This window comes from Sminthopsis crassicaudata, chromosome 4, assembly GCF_048593235.1.
Source record: "Sminthopsis crassicaudata isolate SCR6 chromosome 4, ASM4859323v1, whole genome shotgun sequence".
NCBI lineage: Eukaryota > Metazoa > Chordata > Mammalia > Dasyuromorphia > Dasyuridae > Sminthopsis > Sminthopsis crassicaudata.
In genome coordinates, this window is record NC_133620.1 from 21,120,709 (window position 1) to 21,145,947 (window position 25,239).

Here is a 25,239-nt window from a genome sequence, read left to right on the forward strand (position 1 = left end):
ATCACAGCAGCTTTTAATGTCAAGTCCCACCCCGAGCTCTGGAGCCAGGCAACAGAACACTGCAAACTCTGTGAGGGGAGGGGCAGGAAAAGTAAGAGTTTCTTTTCTTTTTTTCTTCAGTTTTATTTATTTTCAATTCAAAACTCCTCCTACAATCCATTGAGTAAAGGAGGAAAAAACATTTAAACTGTGCATAATCATGCATAATAAATTGTCTTATTAGCTCTGTCTTCTTCCTGCTTCTCCCTCAATCCCAAAAATGAATAGAGAAGAAATAGAAAATATACTCTTAAGTCCTTTCTTTCAGGAAGTGGATAGCATATTCATTACAATTCCTCTAGAATTGTGGGCTTATTTATGTTGATCAAATTTCCTAAGCGTTTTGAATTAATTGTCCTTCCATAAGTTCTGGTTCTGCTCACTGATTTCGCTGAAATCACCCCATCATTCCTAAATTCTCCCATCACATTCATAATCCAGAATTTTTCTCAGTCAATAGGCATTAATTTTCAGTTCTTTACTACCACAAAAAGAGGTGCTATAAATAATTTTGGGCAGACAGGTCCACTTGGATCTCATTAAGGTATAGAGTTAGGAGTGATATCTCCGGTTCAGAAGGTGTAAACAGTTAAATAGCTATTTTGAACATAGTTTCAGCATGTTTTCCAGAATGGCTGGACCAGTTCACAGTTCTAGCAATGTACTTTCTTTCTCCAGTCCCTCTACCATTTGTTATTTTCTTTTTTGCCAAGTTACTTATTATGATGGTTGATGAGGTAGCACTTCATTATGTTAATTTGCATTTCTCTATTAATGATATAGAGCATTTTTTCATATAGCTATTGATAGCTTATCTTATCAATTAGACTTAGTTTCCTATCCATTTTAGAAATAACATTTTGATGCTTTACCTAGTTTCCCAGTTTTTCCCATTTTAGATGCATTCATTTTGTTTATGCAAAAATTGTTTAATTTTCTGTCATCAGAGTTGTCTGTTTCACTTCCTGTAACCCTTTCTTTCACTTGTTTGGTCATTTTTCCACTTTCCATAGTATTGATTGGCAATTCTTCCATGTTGCTTTAATTTGGTTTTCCTAAGTTTTTTTTGTTTTGTTTTGTTTTTGTTTGTTTGTTTGTTTGAGTGTGAGACTATCCCAATAATCGTGATCTTTTTGTTTATTGAACAATAAGTGACTTGTTCCTCATTTATTTCTATATATTTTGTACCTAAACTATTCTACTCATCAACCCTTCTATTTCTTATCTACCAGCAAATTGTTTTGACAGTTATGACTTTATAGTACTGTTCAAAGATCTGGCACTGTTGGACCCCATCCATCCTACTTTTTCTTTCATTGATTCCTTATTACTATTGACCTTTTGTTCCTCCAGGGAATTTTGTTACTATTTTTTCTAGTTCTAAAAAGTATTCCTTGGGTAGTTAAACTGACTCAAGTCTACCCATGAACAATAAATATTTCTCCAATTATTTAGATCAAAGCTTCCTCAACTGTGGTTCATGATCCCTATATGGGATTGTGTAGAGATTGCAAAATTGTGATTTATTATCAATAAATGTTTGGTTGTATACCCATTCTATATACCTACATACCCAGGGTTGCATAAAAATTTCTTGAGTGAAAAGATGTCATTGGGGGGGAAGTTTAAGAAGTCCTAATTTAGATCTGCTTTTATACAAGTAGTGTTCTGTAATTGTATTCAGAAAGTTCCTTTTAAGTATTTTGGCAGGTAAATTCGTCTCTTTCTGCTGGATTTTGTTGGTAATAAACAGAAATGCAGGTAGATTTGTGGATTTATTTTGCTTTTTAGTTGATTGCCTAGGGTTCTCTAAGTAAGTCATTATATTGTCTACAAAAAGTAATAGTTTTGTTTCTTTTTTGCCTACACTCATTCCATTTCTTTTTCTTATTAATAGTGGTCATCATCAGGATGGTGATAACAGAAATCCCTGCTTCACCTCTGATCTTAGTGAAAGGTTTTTTAGCTTATCCCCATTACATCTTTTGTTGAGTAGTGAGATTATCCCAATCACTGTGATATTGTTTGTTGAACAATAAGTAACTGTACTCAATTACTTCTTTATGTTATGCATCTGATCTATTCCACTGCTCAACCCTTCTATTTTTTATCTAACAGTAAATTGTTTTGACAAACTGTGGCTTCATCGTACTGTTCAAAGATATGTTCAAATAATGCTTGCTCTTAGTTTTATAGAGATCGTGCTTTCTCATTTTAAAGAACACACCATTTATTTCTATGTTTCCCAGGGTTTTTAATAGGAATTGGAGATTTTTATCTTGTGGAAGCTTTTTGTACACCTATTAAAATATTCTTCTGTTTTCTTAATGTTGACTTCCTGGATGATGTTACTCTGCCTTTCAGTAATGACCCACGCACCGGGCCTGGAGTCCAAAATCTCTGCAGCTGGTGAGCCCCCTCCAGCATCTTCCAGCCTTCCCTTCCTCATGTGTTAAATAGGAGCCGTTGGATCAGATGGCACTGATTAATCCAACCCTTCTGCAGCGTTCCCAACAAGCGGGCACCTCCCTCTGTTTGAATCCGTTCTGTGTAGGTCTTGAAGCCTTAAGGAAGAGTGACCTTTGAGGAGCTGAGCTGGGCTCGCGGGTCGGCCCCCACACATTTGTTCTCTCAGCTCACTCTTGGATGCTTTTATCTGCTTCCCCCTCAGGATCTTCCTCCTGGAGTGCAGCGTGAGAGAAGTGCGAGTGGCTGTCGCCACAATTCTGGAGAAGACGCTCGACAGTGCCTTGTTCTACCAAGACAAGGTCAGTATCATTTTATTTTGCTGCCTGCTTGGATGGAGCATTTTAGCCTCCTCATGTTCTGGGTGAGAAAGAGCTTATGGGGAGAGGCCAGTTACTGCAACATCATCTCTCCTTGTGTGATGTGACTGGGTTGAAATTGCTGAGAGTGGAAGGCACCCAATCCATTCTTCCCGTCCCTTGAAAGCAGTGTCCGGCAGAGCTGGGGACTCCAGGCCTTTGGCCTTGTGGTGGCCCTGATCATTCCAAGCCTCCTAGCAGTTCTGCTGTAGTTTCTCTGAGCCTGAATCAGGGATCTTAGGCTAACCCTGCCTTCTCTTTCCTTTCCTACCAATCCTCTTTCTGCTGGCTTCGAAAGGGAAGTGACCCTTTCTATTTATCCAGTACAAATGACTGAAAACTCATTTTTCCATACTGAATTTCCTTTTCACCCTATTCTCAACAGTGTCAAGTCTCAGGGAAATAAATTAGACTAATTTTAACTTGGAAAGTTCTGGTTCATTCAAAACAAACATTCCTAGCAAATAGAGCACTTCAAATAGATCACTTCCCAGGTTTGCTATCTCAAATAACAGCTGACATCACGTGGAAAACTTTGAAAACTCTTTCAGAAATAATTGAATTATTTCTCCTGTGAATGTGTACCTGAAGACCATGTGGCTCAGTGAGCATAGCTAGGCAACTTGGCTCCTGAGGTTTAGGAGAAAGAGAGGCAGCAGCCATTAAATTCTTACTTGGGGTCAGGCATTTGGGGGCTTGCATTCTGATGGCGGCTCGTATGAGGCTTATGTAAACTATGGACAGGTCATTCATTGGGCTTGGCCACTCTGCAGAGAGACTGGATCATGGCCAACTTTAGCCCTAAGGCCCCTGAGCAAGATCTTCAGGGTGAATCCAGGTTCCAAGTTACCGCTCCAGAATTTCCTCAGTCTTCTTGAGGTCCTTAAATGTAGCAATGATCTCAGTCATGCCAGAACAGACATCAACATCCCCGTGGGCCTCAATAGGGCTATCAAGTCACTTAAGGGGGGGAGGACGAGGAAGGGCCTGAGTAAAAAGCCATTTGTCCTGTTAAACTCTTTTGTGTTAGTCTTTTTACGTGTCTTTCTTCACCACAGTGGAAAGGGTTCTTCTTGCATACCCACCTTGTCGTTTCTAATAGATGGTCACAGAGGGCTTTGAAAATGAAGGGCTGTGCCAAATTTCAGTTAGTCCTTCTTGAAAGAATGGGTGGGACAGTTACAGAAATCGGTTTTGAAATCTCTGGGTAGAGTCCCAATTCTGAGATCCTTCCCGGTGGCCACAGAGAAGTGTGGCATCCGATGAACTGCCCAGGGTGACCGTCCCCTCACTTCATTTGTCACGGACCAATGCAGACAGAAGCTGGGGGGAGGGGCAGGAGAGGCAATGTGATAACCCAAATGGTCTCTAAACAAATAAAATGTCTCTCAAAGCTTTCCATGAGGCGTCAGCGAGCTTTCAAGTAAGTTACAGTCGAGTCGACATTCCCGTTGTCATTCTGTCAGGCTGTTACGCTCCATTCGCTCCATTGGCTTGGTTTCCAGCCCCTCTGCCTGTGTCTGTGTTTTGATTCTCTGCATCTGTGACTATGTGAAGAGCAGACTAGTGGAGGGAGGGGTTCAGACCAATATCCCCTGAAGGCTCTGAAAAAAGAAGGGGGAGCGAGAGAAAAATTCATCATGGAGGCCATTGTGGCAGCTCACACAAAGAGTATCATTCTTGACCTTGAACTCTCAGAAGCAAAACCGGACTTTGCCTTTTAAATTTCCACAGTAAGGACACATTGCCTCAGAGGGTCAACTGGCACTTTTGTATTTGTACTATTAAAAACATTTCCATCTAAATCTGAGCCCAACTTAAATTAACCAGATCCCTTGCTCTCATGTTGGTTTTTTTTTTTTTTTTTTTTTTTTAATTAACTTTATTTTGCTATTTTCATTTCCTGCCTTAATGTAATTCTGTCTTTATGCTGACCAGCTCAAAAGTCTTCACCAGCTGTTGGAAGTGCTGCTTGCCCTGTTGGATAAAGATGTCCCAGAGAACTGTAAAAACTGTGCTCAGTACTTTTTCCTGTTCAACACCTTTGTACAGAAGGTAAAGGAGTCTTACTACTTTTCATTCGCATTTGAGTAGTCCTGATGCTAGGAGATCTCATTGTACTGAAAGATAAAATGGTAGTCATCTGAGTGCCTGCAGCTCCTTCACTAATTGCGTCTTAGGAGCAGCTGTCAAACTAATCAAACCATTTTGTCGAAAAAAATTGAACAGATATTCCATAGAAAGGATTGGTTCATTTGAACCCGTGTCGGTTAAAACTGATAATTGGTTAGAAAAGGAACATTAATTTGGCATTCTCCATCTCTTTTTCTTAGCAAGGTATAAGGGCTAGCGATCTTCTCTTGAGACATTCTGCTCTCCGTCACATGATCAACTTTCTCCTGGGACCCAATCGGCAAAGCAATCAGGTAACTAACCCCTCTGCCTCTCTTCCTAGTGCAAGACTGAGCGCTTTGTTCCTAAAGGGCTTATTGGACTGATGCTCAGATGGATCTTGGGTCCAGCCGCTCTAACTGATGGAGTAGTCCAACAAGAAGGAGCTTCTGCTAGAACCCCCCTGAGGAGAGGGAGGGATCTTGCCCCTACTTCTGGGTGCTAGGCTCTTTCTGGGTGTCCAGCCTCTGGGCTTCTTCTCAGTGTAGACCCGCTGCCCCAGTTTGGGGCCCAAGCAGAATGGAGTTGATCCCTCCTCCACATGTCACTTCTGTGTGATCTCAGCTTTAGGCCCTTCACTGTCCCTGGTCATCTTCCTCTGGACCTTTTCACCTGATCGGGGACCTGACCTGAGCCGAACACCATTTTTCACAGGAGGTCTGCCAAGAGTAAAGAGAGACCGGACTGCCCCTTCCTGTTCCTGTAAAATTATAGCCCATGACAGCATTGGCTTTCATGGCCACTTGGGCTTGCTGTCCACTAAACCCCCTGATACTTTTACAAAAACTGTGTGACCACGTTTCCTCATCTTGTGAAGTTGTCTCCAAAAGCAGGATTTTTCATTGATACCAGTCACATTGTACTTAATTAAATGAGCTTCAGGTCTTGTCTTTCTGATCCTTTTGAGTTTTATTCAGGGGGTCACTTCTCAAACTTTGGTGTCATCTGCAAATGTAGTGATATCCAAAGCACTGATTTAAAAAAAAAAAAAAAAATGCCATAGACAGATGACTGGTGTTCTCCACTGGAAACCTCCTACCAAGATGATACTGGAGTTGTAATAACTCTTGGATCAGACCAGTTCTATTTCCATTAGGCTAATTTTTAAGAATATTTAGAATTACCATATATTGGATTATTTGCCATCTGGGAGAGAGGATGGGGGAAAGGAGGAAAATAGGAGCACAAGGTTTTGCAAGGGTCAGTGGTGAAAAATTATCCTTACATATGTTTTGAAAATAAAAAGCTTCCATTAAAAAAAATTTAGAATTATTTTATGTCAGAAGCTTTTATTATCTTGATGGTATTGTCATCATCTGCCAGTTTAATAATTTGTCAAAAAAGGAAACAACTGATTCAAAGAATGACGTTTTCAAGTATGGTATGGCCTGTTCTTGCACAATCCTCTCCCATTCACACCCTTGTTCACTCTCAAGAGCCATAGTCCACTTGTGGATCACACTCCAGGGAGTCCTTGGGGGCTTCTTGTGTAAGGGAAGCCCATTTGTTGGGGAGGGCCTTTGAAGGCAGAGCTGTGAGCTGCCTGGAGGTGCCATTTCCAGCCCTCTTCCTCAATTTTAGCTCTATTGCGCCTAGTTTTGGGTCCGGATTTTCCTGGTGATAATGGTTTAAAGTTCTTGATTAGTGTTAGGAGGTGCTAGCTAATACCATTTTAGGAAGATTTGCTCTGGCCCCCAGGTGAGCCCCACGTCCTTCTCTGAACCGTCCCAGTGTTCCTTTGGAGGGTCCAGTCCTGCTGCCTGGAGCCCCCTCCCTTCTCCAGTGACACTCCTACCCAGTCCCCATTCCACCATCTCCTATCACCAAGGACCTTTACTTGCCCAGGCCTGCCTTGGCTTTTCACTGGGAAGCTATTTGTGCTACTTGGTGGTCTGTGTGTTCTGTCTGTGGCCACCATGAGGTCAGGAGCCCAGCAGAGGCCCCTGCACACAGTGGTGGGGCCAGAAAGGGGCCCCTACGACCCTGATTCAGGGAGCTCCTGGCCAAGGGCCAGCTGCTCACGGGCACCATTGGCCAAACCAAGCTGCTGACCGCTGCTCCTTCTGTGGTAACCGACTCGTCGCCTTCCTCTCTTATCAGCAGATTCGCCGATGGAGCTCAGCCCAGGCCCGAGAGTTTGGCTTCCTCCACAACACGGTGGCGCTGCTGGTTTTGCACTCGGATGTCTCGTCACAGAGGAACGTCGGTAAGAGTTGGAGGCGCCGAGCGAGTCCTCTGGACTCCCGTGCTAGAACTCGAGTTGTGCCCTGGGAGGTTTGAGGGGCACGAGCACTCATAGAGTGCCTTAAGGATTGTTGTCCCAGTGAAAGGTTCTAGGTTTGGGGAGGAGCCATGCTTGGAGCTTGTGGCCCGGCGTGCCCAGAGAACCCGGGCACCGGCCTCATGGAGGCTTTTTCCTGCTCTTCCCAACGGAGAACGTGGGACGGACAAGCCCCATGCTGTTCTGGGGTCCTTTTCCTGCCCCCTTCCAAGCCTCCTCGTGCGTTGTTGCCAGACTAGCCTTGTCTCCGTTTCCTGGGCTCCAGGCCTTGTCCTCCCCCTGTCTGAGTCCCCCGGGCTGAGCTGCACGAGTGCTCTCGCATCCTTATTCCAGTGTCCTGTGCCTCGGCCTCTCATCCCGGCCCTCCCCTGCCCTGAATCCACGCTAGCTTATGTACGTGTTATTTCTCCCTCCCCCCTCGCCATCCTAGGAAGATCCCAAGCTGGTGGAGGCCAGAGCGTGTGTTGTTTGTCATCTTTGTGTGTGCTCAGCTCTGCGCTTGGTGCCCTGTACATAATAGGCTCTTAGTAAATGTGTGTTAAATTGAACAACCATTTATGAAGTGCCTATTATGTACAGTAACCTTTTAATCATGTGGCTGGGTAAGATTAAACAATTTCTCATATCACAAGGTTAGTTCACATCCATTTTATGAAATTTATTCCATGAAACAACACAAAAATCATCTGTTTTATTTTTTTCCCCTCTACAGCCCCTGGCATCTATAAACAGCGGCCTCCCATGAGCATCGTGTCTTCCGGCCCACTTCTGGCCCTCCATGAGGAAGTGGAGTCCTTGCTCTTCCTCTCTGAAGGGAAGCCGTACCTGCTTGAGGTGATCCCCTTTCTCCATCATTCCTAGAAGTCTTCTCATTTGCATGTGGCGTCCTCACAGCTTAGCATCTGTGGCAAGAGAAGAGGGGGCAGGGAGGCCTTGGTGTGAATTTTTCACTTTTTACCATTTGGAAAGAAAGCCTTTACTAGTGGTAGGGCACTTTGAATTAAGAGTCTGCACATTTTGTCTTGGGTCCGCCATGATCTTAACTGATGCTCCTCATGGAGGGTTGTCTCATCTGTCCCCCTTGTCTGTCCCATTCAGAACAGAGAGGCCTAAATCACCCAGTAAGTTTTTGATTCATATCCAGAGTTTTCAAGCTTATTGATCCTATGCACCTTTCATTTGTTTGTTTTTTAAGCTAGAGAACATTGAATGAGCAGTGAAGTTTTTGAGGGAGTATTAAGGGGGATGTTCCACATGGTAGACAATAAGATGCACCAATGGGCGGGGAACGTTGGGAAGGTACCTTTTGGAGGCATCCCTTGTACAGTTTGCTCCCTGGCTTGGTCTCTGATTTCCCCTTCAGAAGAAATTCTCTGCAAAGATGGGAGAGTAAAACCAGATTCTGAGTGAGTGAGCCCCGACAAACATAAATTACAGCATTCGCTAACTTCCTAATGCATCAGGTGTATTGTCCCATTTGAGAAGTGCTAAAATAGGACCCTATTTATTCTGTAAAACTCCAGGATTCCCAGAGAAATTGCTTGGAAGACCTTGGGGTGGACCATTTTGTTCTGAGGCTAATTGGTTCTTGGGCCATAGATGCAGAAATTTGCATGTGGTCACATAATCAGGCCCAGTCACCAAGGTGAGCTCTGGGATTACAGATACAAGCAGAAAAAAGACTATTCTTGCATAATGGAGCTCATTTCTAAAAAAGGATGGCAGCATACGCAGGGGATCATAAAAGGGGGGTGATAAAATGTACCCAGCACCATGGCTTTGTGGAGAGAGTTCAGAAGAGCAGCCGTGAGGAGGGGGGCAGGACTGGCCTGATGCCCAGGACCCCAAGACCTTGACCCGCTGAGCCAGCTGTGGTGCTTGCGGCTGCTGCTCCTTGGCAGGGTTCCTCCTCTTTGCAAAATGAGGAAAGTCCTAGCTTCCTTATTTGGGGCTTAAGGTGGCAGGGGAAGCGCTAGGGCTGTGGACATGTGAGTTGGGGCAGGCACCTTTCAGTAGGCTGACTTAGCATTGATCATTCTTTGAAGATTCCTGACCTGGAGGTTAAGTGCACCTTTCTTCACTGATTCACTTTCTGTCATGGGATGCACACATTCTTTAGCTTGGGCCTCCCAGCAGCGTGAGGAGGTAGGGGTCACTGAGAGGATTCTCGGGTGAAGGGTGTCCGGCAGGACCTTCTGGGGGTGCCTACCTGCTTTTTGTCATCATCTTTAGTCCCAGACCACTGTTCTCTTGCCTTCAGGTGTTAGGTTGTGTCTCCTTAGTAAACTGCTTAAATATTTTAAATAAAATCCCATTTTAGAAAAAGAAGTAGAAAAAGCTATTAATCAACCTCTAAAAAAAAATCCCCAGGACCAGATGGATTTACATGGGAATTCTACCAAACATTTAAAGAACAATTAACTCCAATATTATATAAACTATTTGAAAAAATAGGGAATGAAGAACTCCTACCAAATTCCTTTTATGGCACAGACATGGTACTGATACCTAAACCAGATAGGACAAAAACAGAGAAAGAAAATTATAGACCAATCTCCCTAATGAATATTGATGCAAAAATCTTATATAAAATATTAACAAAAAAGATTACAGAAAATAATCCCTAGGATAATATATTATGACCAAGTAGGATTTATACCAAGAATGCAGGACTGGTTCAATATTAAGAAAACTATTAGCATAATTGACTCTATCAGTAACCAAATTAACAAAAACCACATGATCATCTCAGTAGATGCAGGAAAAGCATTTGATAAAATCCAACATTCATTCCTATTAAAAACACTTGAGAAAATAGGAATAAATGGACTTTTCCTTAAAATAATCAGTAGCATCTATTTAAAACCATCCATAAGCATCATATGTAATGGGGATAAACTGGAACCATTCCCAATAAGATCAGGAATGAAGCAAGGTTGTCCACTATCACCATTACTAATCAATATTGTATTAGAAATGCTAGTTTGGGCAATAAGAGATGAAAAAGAGATTAAAGGAATTAGAGTAGGTAATGAGGAAACCAAATTATCACTTTTTGCAGATGATAGATATGTTAATATACTTAGAGAACCCCAGAGATTCTACTAAAAAGCTATTAGAAATAATCCACACCTTTAGCAAACTTGCAGGATACAAAATAAGCCCATATAAGTCATCAGCATTCTTATATATCACTAAAAAAATCCAACAGTGAGAGATACAAAGAGAAATTCCACTTAAAGTAACTGCCGATAGTATAAAATATTTGGGAATCTATGTGCCAAGGGTAAGTCAGGTACTATATGAACAAAACTACAAAATGCTTTCCATACAAATAAAGTCATATTTAAGCAATTGGAAAAATATTAAGTGCTCTTGGATAGGGTGAGCAAATATAATAAAGGTTGCATCTCCTTCCTTTTTAGTTCTCATTTCTTACTCTGACAAAGTACCGGTTATTAGCAGTTATTCCATGTTGAGGCGCAGAAACGAGGGGCTGGTTGAGCCGAGTCCTGGGAGGAAGCCGGCCCCTCTGCTGGCCTCGGCTGGAGGTAACCAGCCAGCTTCTGGAGCGTTGACCATGGGACTTGCATATCAGGCAGTGAGGTGCAGGTGCCACTCACCTCCACATGGGAAATGATTCCTCCCTCTCTTCCCCACTTCTGCCCCCCAGGTCATCTTTGCCTTGCGGGAGCTGACCGGTTCGCTTCTGGCTCTCATGGAGATGGTGGTCTACTGCTGTTTCTGCAACGAGCACTTCTCCTTTACCATGTTGCATTTCATCAAGGTGAGAGAACTCCTTGAGCTGAGGCGGAATCTGCAGGATATCCTGCAACTCCCTGCAGTATTTTTGGTGGGAAAGGTGATCTTCATACCTTCCCAAGGGTGGCTACCCCAACTGCCTGTGGGAAGGCACAGAATTGCCACCTGGTTCCTCACTTGCTTCCAAGCCAGAACGGGGTTTTCTCTCCTTGTGGGCGGACACAGTCACTAAAATGAGCGCATGGCCTCGTTATGAGGGATGGTGACTTTTCGCCTCTTCTGTTTGCCCGCAGAGCCAACTGGAGACCGCTCCTCCCCACGAATTAAAAAACACATTCCAGCTGCTCCACGAGATCCTGGTACGTGAGGGCTTTTCTTCCTGCTTGGGGTTCTTCGTTCATTGGCCAGGCAGACCCTGGGCTCCTTGAAGGAGATCTGTGACAGGGACAGAACACATGGGCTAACCCCCAATCACCAGCTAGTGAGCACATGGGTGGGAATCCTGACAGCGCCAGGCCTTGTCCCTCTGCCACGCCACTGCTGCTTCTGTGTTGTGAATGTCTAGGGTTTCTGCCTCTGGACATCAGAAGGGCAAGGGGGAGGTCAAGTAATCCGTGACCCTTTCCCTGCCACTGCCATTGGGTGCTGTGCTAGTAGAAGCTTGGCTTGCAGCAGTGGGAGGACAGTCACTGCTTCTAGGCTTAAGGGCTCTCAATAACAAGTCTTCTAGAACTTTGGGCTCCACACTACATCCTTAAAATACTGACAGGGTTCCTAGGCAGGTAGTGCCAGGTGGGGAGTGCGGCTCAGTGGGCACCACGACAGTTCTCAAGTGCATCGTTGGGAGAGTCCAAGTGGGCAGGTGGCACTGGGGGCACTCAAACCTTGAATTCTAGCAAGGCTCATAAAACAGACAAGAGTGGGCTAAGAAGCAGATGTTGGCTCAGGATCCTGGAGGCCATCCTCCATCCTGAGAAGGCTGACGCAGGACCACATGTTGGGGATGCTGGAGACAAGGCTTCTGCTCAAAGGGCCCTTGACCACAGTGAATGAATAGCTTCTAGCTCAACACTGCTGGGACTGGCCCCATCCTCAGATCGGCTTTAGAGGGGTCATAGCCCAAGAAAGGAGGCCCTTGGCAGGAGTCCTGGAGGTCTCATCCTGGGCCTGTTAGCCTAACTGCGTGGTCCAGGAACCTGCCCCCTCTGACTTAGAGCATCTCAAAGGGCAGAACACAGACCAGTGAGGAGGTCCAAGTACAAGGAATAGTTTCTTCATGAAGGAGAAACTATTAAGTTAGCTCTGAGAGCAAGCCTTGAATCCTTGAATTTCTTTCATTTGGCATTTAAAGTGCTTGATGTGGTACTTGGCCACCAATGCTGTGAATTGTAACCAACTATTTTCCCTTTCCTTATGCCAAATGAAGAAGTCGCCCTGTGTGATCTCTAAGGTTCCTTCCAGCTCTGATGGTCTATAATGCCTTTATTTTTTGTGATTCAGTTATTTCAGAAACCAAAAGGAATTGTTAGCCCTGTGCCAAATGGATGGGACGTGGATACTTTCTTCCAAGAACTTTTCCCAAGTCTCATCTTATGTTCCTTTCTCTTCCCAGGTCATTGAAGACCCTCTTCAAGTAGAACGGGTCAAGTTTGCTTTTGAGACAGAAAATGGATTAGTAGGTAAGTGGACCTAGCTCTGTGAAGGGCGGGGGGGGGGGGGGGGGTTTAGATGGTCACACTGGTGGTGCAGAAGATGTCACACTCTTTTTTTCCCCCTTTTCTCATTGATCCCAAGAAGTGAGTTCCTTCCAGCCAGTGGAATGAAAAGCAGACAAGACCAATAAAAACATGCCTGAAAGTTTTTCCAGTAAATTACCATCCACAAGATAATCCAGATAAATACAAAGTCATACGCACAGCTTTATGACGCCTGGAGAAATGGTCTTGGAGACCACGGGCCACAGGAAGAGCCATTCTTTTGAGATAGCGCCAGGCCACACAGCTGGAGGGAATTTTCACATCAGTGGAATTGCAGCCCAATAAACTTTACATCTTGTTTTTAAAATATTCTAAAATTGCCCAAATAATGCAGATATTCTGTGTGTTCCCATTTACATCACCACTCTTTCTTTTACACCCTCCAAATTTGGTTGCTTATGTCACTGTGCATACAATTGTAATTCTGCTTCTCCCTTTCTGTCTTTTTTGAGAAAGAGTTTTGCAAACCTCAGAGCTATTTATAAATGTCAGTCATCCTCTTACATTAGCAGCACATTGAGGGTTTTGGATTCCACTGAGGTGAGACGGGCACCCTCCTGCAGTGTTTTCCCTTCTAAACTGTCTTTAGACAGAGCTGAGAAGAAAATCCAGTTTAAAAATGTGTAGAACAAGTTTTCAGATCCCACCTCTCCCTTCCCCGCTTCTCTCCGTCCATCTGACATGCACTGCCTGGACCTAGGCTTTCAGTTCCCTGAGCTTTAGGGGGCTCATGGCTGCCCTGCCCCCAACATTAGGCAAGGAAGTGGGGGGCAGGAACGCCACTTGTATCAGTGCTGCTCAGCTTTGTAAACAAAGTGTTTCTTGAATTTCTCAGTCAGTGAACACAGAGCTTTGAGGAACAGGGTCAGGGAAAGCCTGAGACCCTGGGGCTGGGATGTGGTCCTTGGGCCGGTGGCTCGTGCTCAGGGCCCTGGGTGTCTGTGTGATGTTAACAGCCACGTTTTCCTCCCCAGCCTTGATGCATCACAGCAATCACGTGGATAGCAGTCGCTGCTATCAGTGCGTCAAGTTCCTTGTGACCCTGGCACAAAAGTAAGTGTGGGCCGTTGCCCGGAGACTTGGGCCTCGCTTCGGCTTTGGCAGCTGAGCGTCTGGAGCGTCCCGTTGAGGCTGAAGGGGGGCTGTCTGTGGCTCCCCTTTAGTGTCTCCTCCCCCCAGGGCAGCTCGCCCCACTCCTCAGGGGCATCCCTCATGCTCGCAGCTTCCTTCAGGACTCCCCACATGACAGGAGGAGAATTGTCCTGAGCTTCCCGCAGACATAGCCAGGGCCCGGGGAGAGTTGGGGGTGCAGTCTCAGGAGTAGAAGACCTTAGGAAGGGAGGTCGCCTGGCTGGGTGCCTCTGGGGGGCCCCAGGCAGCGGTGGCGATGGCAGAGCTGGTGGAGAGGCCGTCAGCAGGCCACTCATCGACTTGTAAAACCATGTTGTGATCTGGTTCGGGCCAGACCGGTGGTGGGTCTTAGTCCCCACTCCCCTGCGCCCCCTTCCTTGGCTGAGGGCAGAGCATTGTGGGTGGCGTGTGGCTGTAAACTTTGCTCACGTTGCTTTGGGGCTTTTTTTTTTTTTTTTTTTTTTTCCTGAGGGGTGGGTTAAAGAGACAATTCTCTGGGAAGGGATGGGAAGAGACAGTAACAATTGGGGTATAAAGGCCGTGTATCAGTTAAAATCCAAAAAGAGAGGCGTTAAATGTGCTGACGAGTGTTGTATTAAATTAGCCAAAACTGGCGACCAGTGTGTTTTTCCCGTTTCAATGGGAAGAGTCCTTGGGAGACTAGTGCGGTGGAGAGGCCGCCCCAGAGCCCCCCCTGCCCGGGTGGAGGCCGCCTCTCCCTTGGGATGAGGGTTAGCGCTGGCTGACCGCCGTCTCTCCCTTCACCAGGTGTCCTGCTGCTAAAGAATACTTCAAGGAGAATTCCCACCACTGGAGCTGGGCGGTGCAGTGGCTACAGAAGAAGGTAACTGGACCCCCTCCCTATCCCTTGGGAGTCAGTGGGGTACAGCAGGGGCTTCACTGCATGGGGGGGCCTGAACCCCCCTGGGCTTTCCCCCTTCATTCCATCTGCCTGTGACATGTCCCTTCAGGTGGGGAGGGGAGCAGGGACGTGGGCTCTTTCTCCCGGAGCCTGAGGACGTTTCCTGGGCTTCCTGTCCAGCCCTGCCCGGGGACAGAGGAGGGGGCTGGGAAGTCCTGCGCAGTTCGGTGTCTGTAAGCTCAATTTGAATTTTCTAGATGTCTGAACATTATTGGGTCCCACAAAGTAATATATCTAATGAAACGTCAACTGGAAAAACCTTTCAACGCACGATTTCTGCTCAGGTGGGTTCTGGGCCCTCCTCGGGAGCGGGGAGCCGCGTCCCCTGTGCTCTGGGGCCCTTCCTGCTCCCGGAGAAGAGAGTTTGGGGTCCGGGTTTGGGGCAGGTGCAGGGCCCAGCTGTGGGAGCCCCCACTCCCCGGGAGGGCGGCGGCTCTAGCCCTTTAGGTTCTCTTAGACCAGTGACGGCGGTTCTCATGTAAGCCTTCCGTCTCCCCAGCTCCCTGCGTCCCCTCTTAAAATCCCACTCTTCCTTCCGGGCTCCCCCTTTTGCGGGCTTTTTCTCTGATCCCTACAGCTCGGAAGGGCTTTCCCTCTGGGCTCCTCCATGGCCCCCGCCATTACCTGGCTCCTTCCACATTGCTCTGTACCCAGGGGCAGACTAGAAGCAGGATGGGGAGGGGGCTGCCCCTGGAACCCAGTTTGGGGAGGGCTGGTCAGTGTCAACTGTCTGAAGTGGAAGCAGCAGCTCGCCCCCCAGAGGTGCGGGAGATGCATTGCAGCCGAGCTCAGTGCGTGGTCCTCGTGTTTAAATGCTCCCTTAGGACACCTTGGCGTACGCCACGGCTCTGCTGAACGAGAAAGATCAGTCGGGGAGCAGCAACGGGTCCGAGAGCAGTCCCGCCAACGAGAACGGAGAGAGACACCTGCAGCAGGTAGCGGGGCCTGGGCACCGGGGGCAGCACGGGGCCTGAGGGGGAAGCTGAGGACGCCTGGGAAACAACAGGCAAAGCCCGTGGAGCGGCCTCAGCGCGTAGAAGCCGGGGCGCGAGGCCTGGAGGTGGGGAGACTTTGTTCTCTGGGACATGAGGCCGCTGACTCTGAGGGCGCTTTGCCCGCTGTGTCTGCCCCTTGTGGCTCAAGCCGGCTAAGCTTACATTGTGGGGGCGGAGTTTGTGAGATCTTGAGAGTCTTTGTGATTGACGGCGGGGGCCGGTGTCTTCAGCAAACCCTAAGGCCGCAGCCTTCCCGGAGGCCAGGAATCATAGTGGGTGGGATGCATGCTTGTCACTCAGCCGCCCTCCCCCAGCGCCTGTTAGGGCTCCAGGCTTGGCTTCTTTTTCCATTCTGAAAGTCGGCACGATTGTTTCCGGCCCTGAGCGTCAGAGCCGCCGCCATGTCTGACGAAGGCCTTGGGGCCAGAGCTCGCCCGACGGCTGGAGCCAGGGCACAGGTGGCAGCGGCCGGGCTTTGTAGAGACTGGGGAAGCTGGGCTCTGCCCCCCAGGGTCCCATGGCTCAGCTGTGAGCCCAGGCCTCTTCTGAGCCAGGCCCCGCAGCCCTGGCCAGGCCATCTCGCAGGGTCAAGGGTAGTGTGGCGGCCGGGGTGCTGGCCCCCTTGTCCTGCGCAAGAGGGGGTTGGGACAGGTGGGGGAGCCCGTAGTTCGGTGGCGCTGCGTCCTAGCTGCCCACGCTGGCACGGGCCCCGGCCCCCGTCAGGTCACTCTGGGGCGCGCCTTCTCACTGCCTTCTCTCCCTAAGGGCTCCGAGTCTCCCATGATGATTGGCGAGTCAAGAAGTGACCTGGACGATGTGGACCCTTAGAGGAACCCCTCCTCAGCACGGAATCAAGTCCGGACCTCCTCCTCGCCGCCTGGCACCTTCGTGAAACTAGAATCTCATCTTTTCAAAGGCCTGGAAGTGGAACTTGGAAAAAGCTGAAGTGACTTTGGAGGATGGTGCTCTCTAAATGGGAAGTCCCCTTCGGCTGAGAGAAGGAAGACGGGGTCACTCATCATGACCGGGGAGGCCCCAGAGCCAGATTGAGCCACGGCTGCACCGAGGGCGGCCGGCCCAACGCAGAGAACAGTTCTTGTCAAGGTTTTATCAAATAAAGCTCATGGTCGAAATTTTTATTATGTGAACCTAAATGAGTGAATGTAGACATGTCTGTGACGCTGCCAGAGGAATTGCTCTGTCCCGGCTTTTAGACTGAAGAAGGAGATCGGGCGGCCTTTGGGGAGGGGGCAGACGCTTCGTCCTTTCAGTGATCCTTGTGTGACGCAGATGTGCTTTTGATTTGTATAATAGTAGAGAGTCCAGTTTACAAGAACTCGCTATTGAATATGTCTCCCCAAGTGTACAGAACTCCCAAGGGCTCCAGGGTCGGCAGCGATCCTCGGCAATGCCGCTCGGATCCATGCTTCAGGAGTCAGTTGGCTCTTTATGGTGATTTTTAATGTCGTTAAGATCATAAAGAGCAATAAACAAGACCCCGTTCTCCAATTTATACAGGGCTGCGCCCATTTGGCGCTGGGCACTGAAAAAGACGCGCTGAGTCATTTTTAAAAAGAACAAAAACCACCCCCAAAAAAGCACTTTAAGATTCAATTTTATTGACTCCATCAAATCTTCTTTTTTAACATATGGAGACATATTGAATAAACTAGTTTAAATCAAGTGATCTGCAATCATTTGCTTTGTCTTCAGAATCACTGAGAGTTGGAATCAGTTGTGTACGATGAGAAGCTTTTGAGTTGGGGTGGGGGGAACCACGTTGTGGGAGTTTATAGCAGTTTTACTCTAAGGGAAAGAAATGCGATGCTTTGTTGTGTGTGTGTTCACTTTTCATCTGAGCAGACAGACAAGCTACAAAGGCGGCGGCCGGTCCACCCTGAAGGCCGTTCGAATGATGACCCTCTCCTGTCCTGTCCACCTTGGTCACCTGTGCTTTCTGTCCGTTTGTTCCTTGATTTACACATTCTGCCTTACTTTAGACCGCGCAAGGCACCGTGCTAGGAGAAGCTGAGCTGGGGGTGGGCGAGGGCGCTGGAGGCGCGAGCGGCCCCCGAGGGCCTTGCCCTTTCCATCTCGCCGCCGGGGCCGGCGTTTCCCGGGGTCTTACCGCTGGGGCCGTGTCACTCTGCAGGCGACGCGCTGACTGCAGCCCCTTGGAAGGCAAGGCCCCGTCCCCCAAACCGTCACAGGGCCAAGGAAGCCGGCACCGGCCGTCAGCACGTTCTAGCAGCTTTCCAGCGTTCTCCCGATACCCAGGGGATGTTGAGAACTTAATTTTGAATAACCTTGTCAACGTTTCTTCCTTTGCCCCCAGCCCCCCGGGGCACCTCGCTCGCCCCCCTCGTCGCTTCTTGTTGCCGTGGTGATGCGTGCCGCGCTGGCCGGCCTCGCTTTCTCAGGAGTGGAAGGGTCACTGTCGCTGCTCCCATTATTTCCTATGGAAACAACGCCTTCCTCGCGCAGCCCACGGGCTGCCCTCGCCACCCCCGGAGACAGGATCGATCGGCTCCGGTTTGCGGCGGTTCGAGGAGGGTCGTTTTCACTCAGACGAGTAAAGACTCGATTTCCGGCTGCCGTAGCCACAAAACCTGCTGATGACTTTTTTTTAATGTAACTCAACAAAAGTAGCTGTGACAGGCTTAGGTTGAAAGAGTTGTCATTTCTACTGCCAATTTTGTGGATGAAAACGTTTTTATAAATCTTTCAAAGCGGTCTGCCGTCAAGCGGGAATTGCACAACTCGCTCTGCTGTGTGCTCGAGGCTCCCGATGAAGACGGAGCTTCAAGGATGTTAATCCCGCGTGCCGACCCCATGCCGGCGGTGACAAGCTTCCTGGAGCGTCGTCCCCTCGCCCTGCCCCCCGACATCCAGACCCTCGGACTCCCTGAGGCGCACACAGGTCCCAGCGAGAGGGAGTCTTCCACTGCTACCTCGAGAGTCCAGCAAAGGGAGGGAGGATTTGCTAGGGCGGGAATCTGAATTCACTGTTGCTTTTACGACTGGCAGAGTTCTCATGGCTTTTTGGAGCATAAAATAAAAGTTTTTCAAAAAAGTAGAGTCGGGTCTGGCCAATGTTTATTTTTAAAGGGAAACAGGACTGGGTCCTATGGGCAGGCAGGACTCTGGGCCCTGAATGTCCCCACAGACTCGCCAGAGGGTCTCATCGTTGAGCTTGTGCATAGTGCGAAGGCTCGTGCTTTTTCTCTGCACAGCTCCATGATTCACAAGCAAAGCGTGGAGCAGGAGAGGGAGCTGAGGTTGGGCAAGTCTGACCGGCAGCCCCTGGGCCTTCTGGTTCTGGTGGTCCCATAGGACTCCTCCTCAGAATCAGGTTTCAGATGCATGAAACACAGGGACACAGACCCTCACCAGAGAGGCCCTAATAGAGATGCATGAGCTGGAAGCCATCCTAGCTCATCAGATTTCGGTCCCAAGAGTCCCTAGGGCCTGGGAGGAAAGGCCATCTGTCCTATCAGAGCTGGGAGAAAACTGTATTCAAAGAGGCATTTACCCAAGTCAGGCCATTCTCTTTGTTCATCCCTAGTCCGTATGAGTCTCATTTTGAGCTCCTTTGCCCTCTAAGGGCAAACTTCTTGTTCGCCAGCACCAGCTGAATCACTTCCCCTGGGGAATGGTCTCCCTCCCTCACCTCCTCAAGCCACGCCATCTTCCCTCTGGATCATAGCTTGCTCAAGTGAGGTACTGGGCTACGCCAGGATCGCAAAGTCCAGCCCCGGGGACTGGCCCTGGGATGTCATTAGCAGAGAGTGTTTCATGGGGCCCATCCGTCCGCCACCACACGCCTCCACTACCAAGTGTTGGATGGCTCGGCTAAGGAAGGAAAGGGAAGGACTCGCATACTGCCGGGGTCACAAAAGGCCCCAAATAGACCAAAGCTGCACTGGTTGGAAAGGAGCTGAAGGGCAGGGTGACCAGGGTGAATGTGGACGACCCCATCTGAAACTGGAAAAATAATACTGGGGTAGGAGGCTATATATGTATATGTGGGCCCAGTTTACCTGCTCTATAGTCTTGAACAGGCTGAATCTCATTTTAGAGAGGAGAAAAATGAGGTCTGGAGAGACTTCTCCAGCCAATGACTGTATAACTATTAGGTAGCAGGGGGCTACTCCATCTGGCAGGATCATAGGAGACAGCTGGTCATTCTAATGGCTACTCTTCCCCGGGACACTTTGCAGGCACTTTACGTGAGCTCACATGAGCTCCTGAGACATCCCTGAGCAAGTTTTGCAGGTTTGCTGTTTGTATTTTATGGATGGGGAAACTGAGGGATCAAGCTCTTAGGCAGCGGTCCTAGTGTCCAAGACAGGATCCAAAGCCAGCCTTCGTTCCTGTCCCAGGGCTCTTTCCAACCTCCGAGACTTTCATCAGCTCCTATGGACTGGGTCACCAGTGGAGAGGAGCCCCTGGTCTAGAGGCCCAGCCCTTGTCTCCTAAGCCACAGTCCTCCATCACCGACTGCCTTCCAGGCATCTGGAGTTGGCCCTTTCACCCTAGAAGGCCCCTCCTCCATCAGTCAGTGTGAGTGATTCTCCCTGCCCTTCATCCTCATCCCCTAGCCTGTCATCCAATCTTGTCACCCACCCCCAGCCCTAATCCAGACTCATCCCCTAGTCTGGGTGGCGGCCCTTACTTGGTCCCCTTCCTACCTTTCGAGGCTTCTTACATCCCCCTCCACCCAGGCTGTGAAGGCTGTGCCCAGTGCCTGGGGGCTCTGCCCCTTTTCCTCCACCTCCTCCTCTCACTGGCTTCCTTCATCTTCCCTGCAGGAGATCACCAGGAGTGCCTCCCCCCATGGACCTCTGTGCTTAGTTCTGTGTTGCCTCCTCTCTGGATTGTTAGGTACTTGGCACAGTCCCTGTGTTCTGACTGATGGAGAATGTGAATTGTGTTATCCTGGAATGGCCAAGCAGGGAAGCAGTGCAAAGCTCACAGGCTCCAGTCCCCTCGTTTTTCTTATTTAAGAAAACCTTCCGACCAAGGCTAAGGGTGACTCCTCATTGCCACAGGGCAGTGTAGGGCCAGGCCAGGGCTGAACCCAGGGCTCCTTCAGTCCATTACTCTTTCTAGTGTCCCATTGTGGCTTTCTGGACTGGATAAAGACCAGGGCCCAGCCAACTGGCCTGAAACTCAAAAGCTACCCAGTGTTTCTGGATAGTCCTGACGTCCCTCAGTCCAATGGAGTCAGTGTTCCATATTTTTGTTGTACACGAATCTCAAGAGCCTATTCAGTACTTCCTTCCCCAGCACTTCTCTTTTTCCAGATGAGATCCAAGAAATTTCTATATGTAAAAGCTTATAGGAAGGGAAAAGAAGGGGGTGGGGGGGAGAGAAAGAAAGTACTACAATAAGCCATTTAAGATCTAAAGAGTTAAATAACACTAGGACAACGGAAAAATAAAAATGATTGCTGTAAAACCCAGCCCTTGGATTAAAAAAATCAAGGCAATATGACTAGAATGCAGTTTCTGTGACCACAAACTAGCAATCCAATCCAAATATCTATTAAACTCTGCCCACGGGGGAATACAGATACAAAAGGTGTGCATGTATGTTGGTTGGATGAGGGCCCAGCATCCGTCTTGTCCAACCCAAACCTGAAAAAGAAAAAAAAAAAAAAAAAAAACTTGAAGAACTCACTACTTTTCCAGCAGCCCAATTCACTTTCCATTAGCTCCAATCCCATCCCACAGGAAGCTTTCATTCTAAAGGGAATATCCCATTATCCAGGTAAATCATATGCTTGATCATTTGAGGAGGTCTGGTAATAATAGATAAGTAGATTTCCCATAAACTGGCATATGAAGTTAGTCTTGAGTAAAGATGGGGAAAGGGCTATATAAAGCCCCAGCAGAGAAGGCAGTGTAGGCTATCTCCCTCCAACCCCTGACAAGGAAATGTCAGGGATTCTGTACCTCTGAATTCCATGTTGTCAAGGAGAATGAAGACCTTTGAAAGGAAATAGCTGAAATGGGAAAAGGGGGACCTAAGTGGAGGAGGTGAAATGCAACCCTTATGTTAGGATGACTGAACATGGAAGGCTATTTGCCTCAATGGTCATCATCATAAAGTGGAGATATCATTTACCTCTCAGCATGGTGAGGATAAAATGAGAAGGTAATTGTAAAGCACATGACACACCTTAAAATGCTATGTAAATACTGGCTTTTTAAAAAATAAATTTGAGACTCTTCCCAAAAAGGAGAAAGTTGGATATTCTTCGACGAATTAAGAAGTTGCTTATCCTCATCAAAATGCTATTTTTTTAAAAAAATCCCACAGCATTTATCTAGCAAGAGATCATCGAAAGGCAGAAGAAAAAGAAAAAGAGCAGCAGTGGTTCAGTGAGTATTAATATAATTAGCACTGTTCAGTAACTTTTTAAACTGTATTCTCCTTTAATAACAGCTTCCCTGATGTTCCTCAAACAAGACATTCCATGTTTTTTCATTAGCTATCTTCCATGTCTGGAATACACTTCCTCATCTTCACTCTTGACTTCCCTGGTTAATTAAATCTCATCTTCAAGAAACCTGCCGGTCTTTTTTAATGCTATGGCCTTCCCTTTAAGATATTCTCTCTCTTCCTCCCTCTCTCCCTCCCTCCCTCTCCCTGCTCCCTTCCCTTTTTCCCTTCCTCTCCCTCTCTCTTTCCTCCTCCTCCTTCTCTCCTCCTCTTCCTCCTCTCTCTTCACTCCCCTGTCTCCTCACTCCCCACTTTACTCTGACTTCATTTTTTTTTATTTTGAGAAATGACTTTAATGTAAAGATAAAAAGCATCAATAAAACATTTTTTTAATTATACCAAATCCTTGTGCCCTCTATAGCCATACCACCAGAAGCATCTTGCTTAATTGTATATGATTTAGCCTTGCTGTTATATTTGATTTAACCCATGAGCTGTTTCATGTTGATAAATGGCAGCTTTTGTGGCTGTGATATATGTTTCTCATGTGAGTTCTTCACATTGCAACCTGCTCTCCCATCTGGCACTTGAATACTTCAAGTCCCTGATGCTTCTTCAACATCGCCTTGATTCTGATGCTGAGACACTTGGCAGAGCCAAAAATTTTGGTGGCAAGAACTTTCCTTTCTAGGCCTTCAGTAGTTGTGATTGTAGCCCTGCAGCCAGCTGTGGCCAAGCTGCTCCTTCCCAGGCGTGACTCCCCAGAGTAATGGCTGGGGACTTTGTACAAGATGCATGGCTGTTCCCAAGGCATTTGAGTTCAGCTTCCTGGGCTGCCTAAAGGGAGATGGGGGTCAAGTGGATGGTGGTTAGGTTTGTGCTACTTACTGTCTCTGCTTTAGGAGGTCTTGCTGCTTTAGCTACGCTATTTTGTCTATCTTTGTATCTACATAGTTGCACAATGTCTCAACCATAAGATTTTGACCTCCTTGAGGGCAGGTGCTCTGTTTTTCCTCTTTGTATCCAAAGCACCTTGTAAATAAGAGGTACTTAATAATATTTGTTAATTTATAATCACAACCAAAAGTGAGGCTGATATTCAAGCAGAGCAGGTTTGCAAAATAGTTAATAAAGCATTTTTATTTCACCTCAGCACTTTTGTTTCGATTTCTTCTCAAGTGGAGGAGAAAACCCAAGTCCTCCAGTAGACTGATCTGTCATCCTCATTTTCTTTTTCTTATTCACAGGGTGCTTCCTTCCTGCCCACAAAGCCTCCCATGTCTCTCTCACCCTCCAAAAAAACCCTCAATTCATGCTTCCCTCTAATTTTTGCCTCATATCTCTTCTTTCTTTCAGAAGGTTGTGTGCAAGAGGCAAATCCATTTACTTTCTTTTTTTTATTATAGCTTTTTATTGACAGAACATATGCATGGGTAATTTTTCAATATTGTCCCTTGCAATCACTTCTGTTCCAACTTTTCCCTTCCTTCCCTCCACCCCCTTCCCTAGATGGCAGGCAGTCTCATACATGTTAAACATGTTAAAGTATATCTTAAATACAATATATGTGTACAGATCTCTTGTTACACAAGAAAAATCAGATTTAGAAAGAAGGTAAAAATAAAAATAATAAAAAAATTTCCCAGTGTTCTTTCTCTGGGTGTAGCTGGTTCTGTTCATCATTGATCAATTGGAACTGAATTGGATCTTCTCATTGCTGAAGATATCCACTTTCATCAGAATTGATCCTCATGTAGTACTGTTGTTGAAGTGTTTAATGATCTCTTGCTTCTGCTCGTTTCCCTTAGCATCAGTTCCTGTAAGTCTCTTCAAGCTTCTCTGTATTCATCTTGCTGATCATTTCTTATATAACAATAATATTTCATAACATTCATATACCACAATTTACCCAGCCATTCTCGAATTAATGGGCATCCATTCAATTTCCAGTTCCTTGCCACTACAAAGAGGGCTGCCACAAACATTTTTGCAAATACAGGTCCCTTTCCATCCTTTAAGATCTCTTTGGAATATAGGCTCAATAGAAACACTGCTAGGTCAAAGGGTATGAACAGTTTGACAATTTTTTGAGTGTAGTTCCAAATTGCTTTCCAGAATGGCTGGATCCATTCACAACTCCACCAACAATGCATAGGTATCCCGGTTTTCCCGCATTCCCTCCAACATTCATCACTACTTTTTCCTGTCATCTTAGCCAATCTGACAGGTGTAGTGGTATCTCAGAGTTATCTTAATGTGCATTTCTCTGATTAAGAGTGATTTGGAACACCTTTTCATATGAGTAGAAATAGTTTCAATTTCTTTATCTGAAAATGATCAGTTCATATCCTTCGACCATTTATCAATTGAAGAATGGCTTGCAACTCAATTTACTTTCTTCTCATTCTCTTACTTCCAACAAACATCATCATTCAACCAAAGCTGTTCTTTTCAAAATTGGCAGTGATCTCTTACTGGTCACATTCTATGGCCTTTCTCCTTCTTGACCTTGAACACTTTTTTCTGTTAGATAATTTCTTCCCTCTTGGTTTTTGAGATGCCCCTCTCTCTTGGTTCTCTTACCTATCTGACTAACCCTTATGCCTCTGCTGGACAGGGCATGTCCAGTAATAATAGGAGTCTCCTATGATGGCTCTGTCCTAGGCCCTCTTACTTGGTGATCCTATCAAAGGACTTGGTGGAGTTTTAATGTATTAAAATGTAAAACTCCCCTAAGACTTCCCAGACTGTCCCCCTGCCCTTTGGACCAGGCTGGGTTCCATTTCTGAGATGGGAAGAGAAACTCCTCAGTATCTCTCACAAGAGCATGTCGTAAAGTAAAACCTTTATAAAACACAGAATATTATAGATGGAATAAAAGCTCCTTGAGGGCAGGGACAATAAAGAT

The 25,239-nt window shown here is 46.9% G+C and overlaps 1 protein-coding gene across 2 annotated transcripts in view; it reads left to right on the plus strand.

Annotated features, from left to right (window-relative positions):
• USP24 (ubiquitin specific peptidase 24) overlaps positions 1 to 18,962 on the plus strand; it is a 149,177-nt gene extending 130,215 nt beyond the window's left edge. The window contains exons 56-68 of one of the 2 annotated variants that reach the window (XM_074265835.1): positions 2,711 to 2,807; positions 4,803 to 4,919; positions 5,198 to 5,290; positions 7,137 to 7,242; positions 8,030 to 8,151; positions 10,991 to 11,104; positions 11,373 to 11,438; positions 12,692 to 12,758; positions 13,811 to 13,889; positions 14,736 to 14,811; positions 15,087 to 15,173; positions 15,714 to 15,824; positions 16,650 to 18,962. In XM_074265835.1, coding sequence (XP_074121936.1) covers positions 2,711 to 2,807; positions 4,803 to 4,919; positions 5,198 to 5,290; positions 7,137 to 7,242; positions 8,030 to 8,151; positions 10,991 to 11,104; positions 11,373 to 11,438; positions 12,692 to 12,758; positions 13,811 to 13,889; positions 14,736 to 14,811; positions 15,087 to 15,173; positions 15,714 to 15,824; positions 16,650 to 16,712 — 1,198 coding nt within the window. In that variant the 3' untranslated portion in view covers positions 16,713 to 18,962. The remainder of the gene's footprint in view (positions 1 to 2,710; positions 2,808 to 4,802; positions 4,920 to 5,197; positions 5,291 to 7,136; positions 7,243 to 8,029; positions 8,152 to 10,990; positions 11,105 to 11,372; positions 11,439 to 12,691; positions 12,759 to 13,810; positions 13,890 to 14,735; positions 14,812 to 15,086; positions 15,174 to 15,713; positions 15,825 to 16,649) is intronic. The other variant, XM_074265836.1, reaches the window with a different exon arrangement.
• The last annotated feature ends 6,277 nt before the right edge of the window (positions 18,963 to 25,239 follow it).